Here is a 15,256-nt window from a genome sequence, read left to right as displayed (position 1 = left end):
CTGGGCTGCTTACTGCCGGCCCTCCCTATAGGACCAGCAGCATGCAGGGTGTTATGAGATCTAACTACCATCTTTCACCTCCTCCTCCTCCTCCTCCTCCTCCTCCCTCACATCTGGTCAATGTCAAGGACCGAGGCGGCGTCTTCATCCATGATGGACGACTGTCCTCCATAAATGCTCCATATGCTCATATAGCGTTAACCTAAATAAATACTGTATGGAAGGAAGGGTACAGTACGCTGCTACGGTGGTGGGTCGATGGGGAGAGTAATGAGTGGCATTATAAAGGCCCAGAATTGCCGTTTCATAAAATAGAACGTCACCTTGTTAAGTAAAGCATGTCGGTTGCCCCCCCCCCCCTCCAGCTAATTTCACTTCCTGCTTTTTTACCCCTCTAATTTGCTAAAAGGAGAACGTGGCATGGTTGTGGTTTCAGGTCAGACCTCATTACCTCATGCTGCTGTTGTGCAAACAGGTGGACTATAGGGTGATCATCATAAAGGAGGTGTAAAGTGAGGGTGAAATCAAGCACAGTGAGCATAGTTTAGAAATGGAAGATATAGAAGGCTCATTCATAGTCTGGCTTTTCGGTGGTGAGGTGACAACCGCTCCGGTGGTGAGGTGACCACCTCTCCGGTGGTGAGGTGATTGACCACCGCTCCGGTGGTGAGGTGACCACCGCTCCGGTGGTGAGGTGACCACCGCTCCGGTGGTGAGGTGACCACCGCTCCGGTGGTGAGGTGACCACCGCTCCGGTGGTGAGGTGTGACCACCGAAAATCCAGACTATGAATGAGCCTCAACTTTCCTCTACATGCAGCTATACAATGACAGCTAATCTAAAATGGTAAAACAAACCATCCATCCATGGGCAGCACCGCGCGACTGTCCCAGTGTCGGGACAGGTATAGTCATACACTATACTCACTTTAAGCCAAGCAATTTGTCAGAAATAGCCTCATCATTGCATATCACTATTCAAGTTGCCTTTAAAGAGTGCTACAGAGTGCTACAAAGAGTGCTACAGTACCACAGGCAGCGGTGGCCGAACGGTTTGCGGAGCGGTCTTGATATCGGAAGGTCGCTAGTTCGTATCCCCGGACTGGCACGTTAAAATTACCACCGCTGAAGTGCCCTTGAGCAAGGCATTGAACCCCTACCATGAAATGTTCTATGAGCAGGGCCTGGCTGTAAACAAGTTCTTGAGCTTAGTCCAGTTACCCTGCAGGGTAAACATAGTACCTTTCCTTTCCTTAGTCCAGTTACCCTGGGTAAACATAGTACCTTTCCTTTCCTTACACATTGCGTTGAAGATAATGATATAGAGATGTGCAATTGACCTTTGTTCCTGTCTGTCCTCTCCTCTTTGTTTTAACAACAGCGTTTGTTGATCTCATTTCCTTTTTCTTTCCAAACAAACACTCACTCGGGGGCATCTCTTGTTGAAAGACAGATGTGTTAACAACAGTTTTAAATACTTCAAAGTGTCCGTTAATGACCTTTTTTTAATGGGGCAGCTAAGCCAGTCATTACGTAGATTAACTGCGTCTCCCTCAAGCCATGTTGCCACACGTCATTACCCTTCGAATAGGTTAAACACGGCAAACAGCTCGTCAACGGGAAAGGTCTCAGCTGTTGCCCTTGCTGTGCTTTTGTTTTAACCCATTTTGGACTGAGGTCGATAAAAAAAAAAAAGGCTGCTAAATCGTAACATTTTTCTGAAAACCCATGTTTCTATGTCAGTGGTGCTCAACCTTTTTCATGTCAAGGACCCCCAGAATGATCTCTATTGGGCCACGGACCCCCCCCCCATCTCAAAATATGTAGTTCCAGGGACTCAGAAGCCAATATTTTAGTTAAAAATGTTCGCTCTGAAATATATATATTCAAAGATTTGTGCCACATTTTCACGACTTTTCAAAAAATATCAGACCTACGAGCTCGTAGCGCGCCACTATGAGCTTGTAGATCTGCTATTTTTCAATAGCTACATTATAACATAATGTTTAAAAACACCAAAAGGGGTTCAAGCCTAAAATGGCCATAAACACAGAGATCTCACCATGGAACTGACAAGGTAGAATATTCCTCTTAACAATCTCAAACATTTTCCTATGTTGCGCTGCACAGGCTTACACGGTACGGCTTCAGTGGGAAATAGTGGAGAAAAAAAAAAAAACGGGATGCGTTTTGTGTAACACGCTCCAAGGGATTCGGTTCTTGCAGCGCATAAATCTCGCAGCTCTAGGAGGAAATGGGTCCGCAGTTAAAAACCTGAGCTCGGAGGCAGGCAGTACTCGTAGTCTCTGAGGCAACCGGACCCGACCCACCCAACACGGGCTGGGATTACAGCTCCGATACAGCCCGGGAGAACTTGTTGGAAGATTTACACTCTGTTGCCTTCGAAAACTTCTGCCAAAAGAAATACAGCCACGGCTGCTACAATCTGAACACGGTGGGGCTTGTATCGGAGACACAACCCCAACGGGTTATTCAATCTTTTGACGGATGGCCAACATTTCCCTTGAAACTAACGTGGTGTTGAAGCAAGAGAGTATCGATTTGAACTGATGCATTAGCTGAGATAGCTAGCGTGATATACGACAGCATTAACCCATTTCGGGTGGAAACCCCTTTTGGTGTTAGCATTATGTTATGCTTTAGCTATTGAAAAATAGCAGATCTACAAGCTCATAGCGCGCCACCGAGTGATGCGCTAAGAGCTTGTAGGTCTGCAATTTTTGAAAAATCAAAGAACGACTGACATAGAAACATAGGCTTTTTCAGAAAACTGGCAGGATGTAGAAGACATTTTTTAGAATCTGATCTCAGGTCAAAATGGATTAACAAACGAGTGTTTTCCTGCTCGGATCGGACCGTTTCTCTCGCCTTTTTAGTTTCCGACGTTCTACCATCTGTTTGATCTGTTGTGGCTGCATGGGCCACTCCTTTCCGCCAGTACGTAACGTAACGTTGGCTCACCATGAATTACAATGGTGTGGCTTGACAAGGTTCTAACCTCCGCCAGAGACCTGTCACTCTAATGACAAGGCCAGCGGTGAAGGGGGACGTGATAATCCATTCCCACACTCGGACAAACAGTGTCACAGTGAAAAGCCAAGAGGTCACAACCTGCACCGGCAACTCTAACCCATTCTGACCTGAGATCAGATTCTAAAAATGTCTGTTTGAAAATGACAGTTTTCTGGAAAAGCTATGTTTCTATGTCAGTCGTTCTTCGATTTTTCAAAAATAGCAGACCTACAAGCTCGTAGCGCGCCACTCGGTGGCGCGCTATGAGCTTGTAGATCTGCTATTTTTCAATAGCTAAAGCATAACATATTGCTAACACCAAAAGGGGTTCCCGTTCAGAATGGGCTAAAGACCTTTTTGTCAAGGACTTCCATTAATGAGGTGTGCGCCCTGTGGAAAAAAAGGAGTATAGATTGTCAATATGGAAATGCCACCAACCAAACCAGAGAGTCTTTTCTATAATGGTTGTTTTGCCAACTGGAATTCCATTAGGCTCTCTTTGCAATCGTTCTCCCTCCAAAACCGATTTGAAGTGGGGACTAACTTCTTGAAAAGAAAGTGATGGGATTAAGAGGGAGTGGGAGAGAGAGAGAGAGGGAGAGAGAGGGAGAGAGAGAGAGAGAGGGGAGAGAGAGAGAGAGAGAGAGAGGCATGTGGTCTGTGAGTTTGCAGTAGGAATCATGAGATATTGTCATGGGAGGTAAGAAGCACGGCTTCAACTTAAACCATTTATAAAAAAAATATTTACATATTTCTTTAAAGATAATTCAAAACAATAAAAAGAAAAGCCCAGAATAGGAATGCCAGTTTCAAAGTGGTTAATTAACTCAATGTCTGCCAACGACCTAATTGACCTCTTTTTTAGCAACTCCCACAGCGCCAACGACGTCTTTGTCGTCTTTTTCAGACGGGTATAACATTGGACCAAAAAAAAAAAATGAAAATTTAAATTAAATAAAAAAATGTATAGAGACTGGCGCTTAGGGACTTTTTGGCACTTCTTAAAAGCGATGAATGAGTTAATAAGCACTGCGGGAAAATCCAAATCTTCTTTTGATTCCAAATGGCATTTGTTAACCTTTTTAGGGATCATGAACTTGAAGTTTTTTAATCCATTACCATTACATCACCGATTATATATTATACAAATTACAGGTTAAACACACATTTAGTGCATTCCAAATCCAAAGACCCCCCCCCCCCAGTGTTTCCCCCGCAGTGGGTTGGCACAAGGCTAACATGTTGAACTTGTTTAACCCATTTAGGCCTGCCGTCAATTTAAAATGTCTTTTTAAAATGTATTTTTCAGAAAAACCTCATGTTCAGTGGTGCTCAATATTTCATGTCAAGGACCCCAAAAATTGTAATATGCCTCCGACCCCCATCTGAAAATATGTTGTTCCCCCAGAAGCAAAGATTTGAGTTAAAAACTGAAAATCTGAATTTCTGAAAGAATATATATTCAAAGATTTGAGGCACATTTTCACGATTTTTCAGAAATAGCAGAACTACAAGTTCGTAGTACGGCATTCGGTGCCACGCTATGAGCTTGTAGATCTGCTATTTTTCAATAGCTAAAGCATACGTAACATAATGCTTTAAAACACCAACAGGGGTTCCCGCCCAGAATGGTTTAATATAAAGCTTCCAGAGAGGTGATGTAAACGGCTCTGGCATTGCACTGAGAGGACCACATCCTGGCTCTCCACGGTACTGTAAACACATACAGTTCTAGGCAGCACTAATATTAGAGCCATATCTCATTTTAGTTTGAGGCAGAGCACATAGTGATGCCTTTCAAGGCATTAAACAGCTTACAGTATATTAACCCATTTGGCCTTTTGGTGTTAGAATTATGTTATGCTTTGGCCTGGGCCATGGCTCAGTTGTCCAGGCACCTTGGCTGGTAATCCAGTCTGACAGTGTGCCGCGGGTTCGACTCCCGATCCCGACGGCCTTCACTGCATGTCTTCCCCCCCTCCCATCTCTCTCCCCGTTTCCTGTCAGCCTACTGTCTGTCCCTCCATAAAACATATAAAATAAAGGTGAAAGCCACCTGCTTTAGCTATTGAAAAATAGCAGATCTACAAGCTCGTGGCGCGCTACGAGCTTGTAGGTCTGCTATTTTTGTAAAATCGAAGAACGACTGACATAGAAACATAGCTTTTTCAGAAAACTGTCAGGATGTAGAAGACAACTTTAGAATCTGATCTCAGAACCTGAGAAAAAAGAGTAAAGACCTCCTGGTTGGAATAACGTGTTCCTTCCACGCGCTACGTCCAACTAGGGAAACTCCCCCACCTGTCAGGTGTTAAAGGAGCAACTTGGACACTCGGGCATGAAGGAAGCATGAGTTCAAGTCCGTTGCTCTCCCCAGGTTGGCGGAGGGTGCATGTGTAGAGCCCAGGATCACATTAGATGATTGACACAGGGGTGAAAAATGAGGTTAAGAGTAAGACCTCCGAGGCATAAACGGAGGGACGCAGACTAAAAGTAGGAAAAGGAAAGAGAGACGCAGGGGGTTCTATAACTTCTAAATGTTTCTTTTTCTATGAACGTCACGGTAAATTCAGCAGCCCAGATATATCGCATTACAGACAAACACCGCCATATCCGCCGCGGAGGAGGGGATTAAATAAACTATCTGACATTTTTCTAATTTTAAAACAACACGGCCGAAGCATAGTCAAACAGAGCCACTCCTATCCAAATGGACTTATGAAAACATCTCTCTGCCTGTCACGGTAGCCGTTTAGAGGCTGTGTATTGTCTGGAGGTCGTGAGACTCTTGTCCATTGTTGTTAGTCTGGGCCCTCATCTCTCCAGCCTTGGGGGGGACTGGGCTCCTTGTGAATTCCATTCCCCTGAGATAATAGTGGAAGAAACTGGAGCACTCTTTGTCGAACCGGCAACACTTTAGCAACTCAAAGAAACCAGCAGCGAAAAGAGTTTGAGGGCCCTCAAGATTCCTTCGCCCCCGACCTTCTCACCTCTCGATGCGTTCGGAGAGAGATTGGAGAGAAAATTCACAGGGTTTTACAAAAACCCTTTTTCTACTTCTCATTCCACAAATACAACTGAACACTAGTCCTTCTGTAATGCCTGATGTATACTTGGTTGCAAGGCCGTGTTGCACATACCGAAAATAGCAGATCTATAGAGACCCGATTCACCATTTTGTCAGCTTTCTGATCGGTCCCTGACTGGCTAATCAGCAGGCTCTCTTTCTGCCTTGTTCCGCCCTGGTTCTGCCTTGTTTATGTTGAATTTGCTAAAACATAATTTTTGGAAAAAAACCCAAACCTGCAGTCACTATGTTGCACCTGTGATGTTCCTTTTTACTGACACCCAAGTTTAAAATAAGAATTGAACGCACAGAATATCAATACAAAGCAACCGAAAAAACCTTATTTTAATGGTAGTTGGGATGGAGAGAAAGGATTTTTTTGTTCCAACCATGAAACAGCAGCCAACGGGTGGGAAGAGGGGCACATAACCATGGGCGAGACGAGACTGTTTTCAGTGCGCGACACTGTCTGGCACGCTCCACGTATAAATCACCTTAAGAAGCAGATATTGTCCCTTCAGTAACCCCAGTAGTATAACGTACTTCTAATCTGCCCTACACACATCTGTTCACACGCGACATATACAGTAAGTATGTATGTGGGTCATTCAGGCCATTATGGGAGGACTTAATGCATGATAATTGCATGTTGTTGGCATAGTGCCATCTGTACACTAGTTCTGTCTGCATTGGCATAGTGCCACCCATTTGTGGGTCGCGGACACATTTTTAAAGGGTCCCTTGTGAGCTTGTAGATCTGCTATTTTCGCTAGTTTGGGTCGTCTTTGAGTACGTCTTCATTTCTCGTTTGGGTCACAGGCTAAAAGGTCTGGGAACCCCCACTGGGTCTGAAAGCATCTTTCATTGGCCACGAAAAGTGCTTTTCTGCAGCTTCAATCGTGTCAGTCAAACATATTGGCCAGATGTTCTGCACGGCAGACAGTGTTGTTTTTGGCAGCACCTTTTGATTTTAGTTTTAGTCATATTATAGTCTCTTGAATAGTTTTCTCATTTTAGTCACCTGGAATGTTTTAGTGTTAGTCTAGTTTTAGTCGACTAAATGTCATAATGACTGATGATTTTTTTCAGCATGCAACTAAGTGTAAAATGACTTCTACTGGATCTCTTGTCTACTAGTCCCTTCCTAACATTTTAGTCTAGTTTCGATTTGTTGACGAAATTGTCAGTATATTTAGTCATCGTAGCTTAGTTTTTATTTAGTTTCCATTTAGTTTTCGTCAGTGGAAAAAGGTAGTTGACGAACATGTATCGTCTTAGTGTTAGTAATCAACGCTGCTGCACGGGCACAAAAAAAACAACCAAAAAAAAGCCCAACGTCACCGAATCCTCCCCCTCCATTTCCATAATCCGGGTTCCAACGAGCTGGGCAAAAAAAAGAAGTGGGCATGTTGATTGTGTCGACACTAGGTTGAGTTTCGGAAGATGATTGTTTTGACTGCTTTCTGCTCGCATGAACTCCGATTATGGTTGTATGATCACAGTGTACTGTATCATCACACTGATCGCGGTTAAGAGGATTAGGGCTGCTTGCTGCCAGAGAGGCTGTTGTGTTGGACTCAACAGAGCAGGCCCGTTAGGCCCACCATCTGGGGGAGCAAATATGTCAGTCCTCCTGATGCCAGACCACGAAATGCGAAAAGTTGAGATACAGTTACTGTATCGCACACACGCACGCACACTGCACGCACGCACGCAGGCAGGCACGTGCGCACACACGCACGCAACACACGCAACGCAACGCACGCGCATCTTTTTGGCGCATCTGCCAAAAGATTTGTACAACGGATTTTGTTGGCTTTAGTTTCTTCACTCTTTCAATGCAGAGGTTCAAGAGCTTAGCAAAATAGACCTTTATAGGCTTTGGGATGTGGGGTTTATTTATGTTTTTGTTAGGGGGGGGATTTGAATGAGACTCTGTGGAAAGTTTGGTCACGAGGGCGAAGGAAGGGGAAGAACCCATTAGCTTTTCACGTCGATTGCCTATGAGGGTATTTCCAATTTCCAATACTTTTACTTTATACTCCACTACATTTCAGAGGCAAATATTGTTCTTTTTACTCCACTACATTTATTTGAAAACTTTAGTTACTACTAGTTACTTTGTAGATTTTGATTATTATAAAAAAGAAAACATGCATTATACATTTCAATGCTACAGTACATTTACAGTATATACACAGCCTGTAGATCTGCTATTTTCAAAATATTTTTATACATTTGAAAACTTGAAATAATATACTTTGTACTTTTGGTATACTTTAAGTACATTTTGATGCCAATTATATACCTTTGAACTTTTACTCAAGTACATTTTGAATTCTAGGACTTTTATACTTGTAACGGAGTATTTCTACATGGCAGTATTGATACTTTTACTTAAGTAAAACACGTGAGTATCTTTTCCACCACCGTTAAACCCCAACACATGCTGTGTACAGTAAACCCACTCTGCTATACAGTATGTGTGTGTGCGTAGGCACAAACTGGTGTGTGTACTTGTGTGTGTGTGTGCGTGTGTGTGTGCGTAGGCACAAACTGGTGTGTGTGTGCGTGTGTGTGTGCGTAGGCACAAACTGGTGTGTGTGTGTGTGCGTGTGTGTGTGCGTAGGCACAAACTGGTGTGTGTGTGCGTAGGCACAAACTGGTGTGTGTGTGCGTAGGCACAAACTGGTGTGTGTGTGCGTAGGCACAAACTGGTGTGTGCAGCTTGTGTGTGTGTGTGTGTATATATAGGCACAAACTGGCGCGGCATATAATATTGTAGTCTGCACAAAATCTGTCCTTGTGAACAAAAACAAGCAAAACAAAGATGTCAGAGCGCAGCGTAGTGAAAGCGTATAATGGATAATGCTTTCATTGGTTATATAGCAGCGCCTCGCAGACAAAACAAGCAGGTGTGCGTTTGGAAGCGTTGGAGTGTTTCCTTTCCTTTCCGCGCCGGAGCCTTATTCATCTCCTCCGCCGCCCCGCCATCACAAAGGATCATTTGAAACGCGCGTCTCCCTTTCAATTAGCGTTAGCAATGCCGTTTACCGCCGCGTGCGTGCACGAGCATCTCTTAACCCGTTCTGGGCGGAGAAAAGAACCCCTGTTGGTGTGTTTTAAAGCATTATGTCATGCTTTAGTTGTTGAAAAATAGCAGATCTACAAGCTCGTACAAGCTACAAGATCTGCTATTCTTTTTAAATCGTGAAAATGTGGCGCAAATCTTTGAATGTAAATATTCTTTCAGAGCGAACGTTTTTAGCTCAAATCTTTGCTTCTGAGGGGTTCCTGGAACAACATATTTTCAGATGGGGGTCGGTGGCATGTTACATAATGATTTTTGGGGTCCAAGACATGAAATATTGAGCACCACTGATACAGAAACATGAGGTATTTCAGAAAACTGTCATAATTTAGAAGGCATTTGTAGAATAATCGTCCCCGGGTCTGAATGGGTTAAGAAGCCATACATAGTATACACTACATGGTATAATTGCTGGATAGAAGATGGAAAAAGCATCCCACAGAAAAGAGCATTCTGAGCGTGTGAGCTGTCTGACTAGAACAGGAAGAGTTGAGCCATTAATCAACCCAGCTCTTCTCATTATCATCAGTGAGAAACGCTGACTGTCTCCGTCTCTTTCACAAGGCACACACACACACACACACACACACACACAGGGTCGCACGCACGTGCACAACTGCACATACATCAGCGAGAGCTTTTCCTCTCCAGAGAAATCACTGTGTGTAACCTTCACAGCGAGGAACATCAACCCCAATGTGACAAAAAAAGAGAGAACCCTTTCTGTGTCTCTAAGCCTTCTTTTTCTGCATGGAAATCATCACCAATATTGAGAGCAAATGAGCAATTTAGATCAGCTGCAGCAACAGACGAGAGAAAGGGACGCACCGTCGACTTCTATTATGCTTACAACTACCTTCCTGGAGTGTTCATTTCTCCTTTAGATAACATAACCAGTGGAGAACAGATGAGAAACAGCCTTATGGGATTCATGTAGACAGAGCACCAAATTCTGACGACAATATCCCTAGAGAGTTTCCATGGGTTTGTGTATTTTTAAATTTGCATTGTAATCCCCATAGGGGGACCTTCTTCGATCGCCCCATGTAAGAACTGTTTGAAAAATACTCAAATCATCCCGTCGGTTTCACAGCTTCACTCATATGGATCTGTAGAATCGACTGACTGCGAGAAAACGCTAACTAATGATACTACTGAATTACTAAAGGCTCATTCATAGTATGGATTTTCGGTGGTGAGGTGACCACCGAACTACAACATGACGTCACTGAGCCGCGGTGAAGACAAACCACCGCCACCGCTCCAGCCCTTCTCTCTGTTTTTACTCACCACCGCTCAACGTTATTTCAGCTCCAGTGGTCAGCTCACCACCGGAGCTTTTACTCTGTGTAGAGTTCTCAAATTCTGCCCAAACCTGACCCGACCCGATGTTTTAGGGCCTGTCGGTCTATATAAATCTATGCTAATTCGCCGGGCCGGGCCTCGGGTCGGACCAGTTATGGCCCAGTTAGGGCCGGGGCCTTAAATTTCAGGCCCGTTCAACAGAACTCCAGTTCTCATAATGGCGTCATCACAACAACATGCCACAACATCCATAGAACAACAACAAGGGAACATGGAGTCGAGGTGGTGGTGCAGTGACTACTCCGTACCTGCGGGGGGCTCCGTCCTCGTGCGGCTGGATGATGACCACCCTGACGGTGATGGAGGTCCGCAGCAGGTCGATCATCTGCTCGTGGGTCAGCGTGGCCACGGCCACCTTGCAGATCTCCACCAATCGGGAGCCCTGCCGGAGGCCCGCCTTCCAGGCGAAGCCGAAGGGCTCCACGTCGGCCACGATGCCCTCGAAGTTGACGTGGAAGCCCAGCTGGCCGAGGCCGTTCCGCCGCAGCGTCATGTCCACCGTCTCACAGCCGCGCGTCGCGATCTGGAGGGGGAGGGAGGGGGTCAGTGGTGGAAAGTACTTTTACTTAACCCATTCTGACCTGAGATCAGATTCTAAAAAATGTCAGTCGTTCTTCGATTTTTCAAAAATAGCAGATCTACAAGCTCATAGCGCGCCACTCGGTGGCGCGCTATGAGCTTGTAGATCTGCTATTTTTCAATAGCTAAAGCATAACATGATGCTAACACCAAAATGGGTTCCCATTCAGAATGGGTTAAGTACTGTACTTTAACCCATTTAGGCCTGACGTCGAAATAATAAAAAAATAAGTTCTGAAAGAATTCTGAAAGAATATATATTCAAAGATTTGTGCTGCATTTTCACGATTTTTCAAAAATCCGCAGATCTGAGGACGTGTCTTATAGCTTTTAACCACTTTTGTTTTAACCATTATTTTAAACGTTATAGCCGTTGAAAAGAAAGATCGTATAGCGCGGCATACACCGATCACAAATCTATGAAGAATTTATACTTGGTGACATATTGACAAACACACAACCTAACTTTGTGGTGTCGGCATTTGAGGCATTTCATTATGTTTCAAATTTTTCAAAAAACACCTGATCTACAAGCTCACAACGTGGCCATGATGTGATACGTTGTGAGCTTGTATAGATCAGCTATTTATTTATTTTTATCGCCAAAGTATATAAAATAGGGGCTTATAAGCGGTTTGCACATTGGAGAAGGACCTCAGTGATATTACGGATATTGGGAAATCGATATCACTCCAACGCAGAGAGACAGAGAGAGACGGAATAAAAGATCCCTCAGGAGTATAGTATGTACGTTCTGAAATGTACAGTACACATACGCGCACACACAAACGCACACTAACTCACACATGCACACCACCAGTCCACCCAAACAAAGAATTCAATGCGCACATCTTCTCCACAACGACTGGAGCATAAAGTAAGCCGTGTCCTTAGGCAAGGTGGTGTGACCGTGTTTGTTTTAACTAATCCCAAGAACCTTTTCAAATGGAAGTAAATAAGTGGACGCATCACAGAGCTAACAGATTAAGCCTAAAATCAGCAGAGTGGCTGCCAAATAACACACATATGCTGCGCACATGAACACGCACACACACACACACACACACACACGCATGGCGTCGCACACACACGCACGCCTCTGAGGAACCTTCCCCTACATGGGGTTCCCATATCACACGTTGCATGCATAGTGTGCAGTATCAGGGGATGCCAGGCACACTTGGAACGGAATACGGACTCAGAGCCAAGCGTGTCAAATCAGGCTGGAGGTCTTAACGGAAAACTAAATGTGCATCTACAGTATTTGCTACTTGCAGCGTCCGTTGTAGAGAGCTGCAACTTCCCCCTAGACATACTGTACTGTACAGTATGAAGTAGTGGAAAAAGTACTCAATTGTTACCCATTTTGACCTGACATAAGATTCTATAAATGTCTTTTACATCCTGACAGTTTTCTGAAAAAGCTATGTTTCTATGTCAGCCGTTTTTCAAAAATAGCAGATCTACAAGCTCATAGCGCGCCACTCGGTGGCGCGCTATGAGCTTGTAGATCTGCTATTTTTCAATAGCTAAAGCATAACATAATGCCTAAAAACCACAGGAACCCACCCAGGGTGCCGGCCCGATTCCGGCGAGCCGCCCCCCGTCCGAAACGTTTGAGAAATGACAGAGTTACCGTGTGGGGGTCCCTATACTGTACTGTATTGTACTGTACTGTACTGTATTGTACTGTACTGTACTGGCACACCCGAAATCACCATATATACAGTTAATATGTGCGTGTGTTTGTGTGTGTGTGTTAGGTTGCGCACAGGTGGTGAAAAACAACCATGCTGTTTCCGTGCTCAGACGCACCCAGCCACCCACACACCCACGCACACACACACACACACACACACACACACACACACACACACACACACACACACACACACACACACACACATAGTCATTTAAGGAAGTGGTTGTACCACCACTTAAAAGAAAGAAAAACACACTCTCCATCTGATCTAGTTTAATCACCCATCAGATTAGTCTCGGGTCAATCCCTCTGCTGACCACCTCCATTTGTCTTGGGGGAGTGGCAGCTGGCTTCACGGACACATTAACTAGAAGACTAAAACCTGTCAACACTTCACCGGATTCTCTCACTGGGCAGAAACCCTACCCCACATGAGAGAGAGACCCTAACCCCACATGAGAGAGAGAGAGAGACTGGCTCCCAGTCAGTCAGCCGTGATGAAGCAAACGCCTGCCATTAGCCTCCCTGCGTCTCCACATGGCTTGAATCCACATCACTAAGTAACTAATCAAAAGGCTCATTAGAGGAACTCTTTTAACCCATTCTGGGCGGGATCCCCTTTTGGTGTTTTAACTAAGCATTATGTTATACTTTAGCTATTGAAAAATAACAGATCTACAAGCTCATAGAGTGCCACCGAGTGGCGTGCTACGAGCTTGTAGGTCTGCTATGTTTAAAAAGTCGTGAAAATGTGGCACACATCTTTGAATATATATTTCAGAGCGAACATTTTTAACTAAAATATTGGCTTCTGGGGGGGGGGGGGGGGTCCCTGGAACTACATTTTTAGAGATGGGGGTCCGTGGCCCAATAAAGATAATTCTGGGGGTCCTTAACATGAAAAAGGTTGAGCACCACTGACATACTGTAGAAACATGGGTTTTTCTGAATAATGTTAGGATTTAGAAGCCTTTTTTAATCGACCTCAGTCCAAAATGGGTTAAGGTAGATGGGCTGAGCGTATGTGCCTTGATGAAAGCTGGAAGTTGTGCTAAGTAGAAGACATTTGGACCAATATATGTTTTCAATTTGACAGCATATTATAGGCAGTCAGCCTAAGAAAACAGTTTTCTTAGGCTGACTGCCTAAAAACTTTAGAGCGCTGAGAGTTAACTGACAGAGATCTACAGGAGCCAAACTGTGAAGGAACATAACCTAATTATATGAACCACATTACCCAGTTATTATTTTAATCTATCTGTTGTTCATTTTGACAAATGTAAAATAGACAAGTCTACTCTAGAGGAGCGCTTGGGTGAGATGACAGCTAAACAAACTCGTGAAGTGTGAAGCCGCCAAGGCAAGGCACGCCGTATCAACCTAGGTATTAGTCAGACATTTGATGGGTTTTTTTGATCCACGCTGCAGCAAGTTAATCAAGCTGCCCTTTTGTCAGACATTCATTAATAATAAGCCTAAATAATACCTTTCAAAATGTCATCATTAGGCCTTCCATTCAAACTGTTGAGAAGATGAATGTGTCTAAGGATGTCATCAGGCCCAAACGCATAATTATCTCATTATATCTAATGGCAGAGTGGTGGTCTGTAAAGTTTGTGTTGCTGCTGCTGTGACAAACGTTGACAAGACAATGGACTTTTAATCCATTCTGGGCAGGAACCCCCTTTTGGTGTTTTAAGCATTATGTTATACTTTAGCTATTGAAAAACAGCAGACCTACAAGCTCATAGCGCGGCACAGAGTGCCGTGCTACGAGCTTGTAGGTCTGCTATTTTTTGAAAAATCGTGAAAATGTGGCGCAAAGCTTTGAATATATATTCTTTCAAAGCGAACGTTTTGAACTCAAATCTTTGCTTCTGGGGGGGATCCCTGGAACAACATATTTTCAGATGGGGGTCGGCGGTCAATTACATAGCATTTTTGGGGTTCTTGACATGAAATATTGAGCACCTCTGATATAGAAACATAGGTATTTCAGATATATTTTAGAGGACTTTTCTTTTTTTAATTTTGACGTCAGGCATAATTGGCTTAAAGTGCACAGACTCAGACATACAAAAGCTGCTGTCAGAATATGGTCGGAGCTTTCAGCGGGCCTCCATAACGTCTTATTAATTACAAGAATGACCTGTAGTACAGTATGTCCAAGACTAAAACTAAATCTAAATGAGCTGTCAAAATCAACACTCTCTTTTGACAGCACATTTTGAGTCATAGTCTTTTGAATAGTTTTTCATTTAGATATCATATTTTAGTCATCTGAAATGTTTTAGTTTTAGCCTAGTTTCACTCGACTAAGTAAATATATTATTATTTAATATTTGTTTGTTGTCAATATATTTAGTCATAGTTTTAGTCATCATAGCTTAACTTTATTTAACGAAATCAACAACGTTAAG

At 43.8% G+C, this 15,256-nt stretch overlaps 1 protein-coding gene across 1 annotated transcript in view; it reads right to left on the bottom strand.

Moving 5' to 3' along the window:
- Nucleotides 1–15,256, bottom strand: part of LOC308328543 (signal-induced proliferation-associated 1-like protein 2) — a gene marked incomplete at its 5' end in the record, with an annotated part of 108,680 nt that overhangs the window by 53,114 nt on the left and 40,310 nt on the right. Inside the window, 1 exon segment of the mRNA XM_080782445.1 lies at nucleotides 10,804–11,078. Within this exon segment, the coding sequence (XP_080638571.1) occupies nucleotides 10,804–11,078 (275 nt within the window).

Source organism: Protomyctophum bolini (assembly GCF_963924005.1).
Source record: "Protomyctophum bolini genome assembly, chromosome: 14".
NCBI classification, from domain to species: Eukaryota; Metazoa; Chordata; class Actinopteri; order Myctophiformes; family Myctophidae; genus Protomyctophum; species Protomyctophum bolini.
This window is presented reverse-complemented; position numbering and strand designations above follow the sequence as displayed.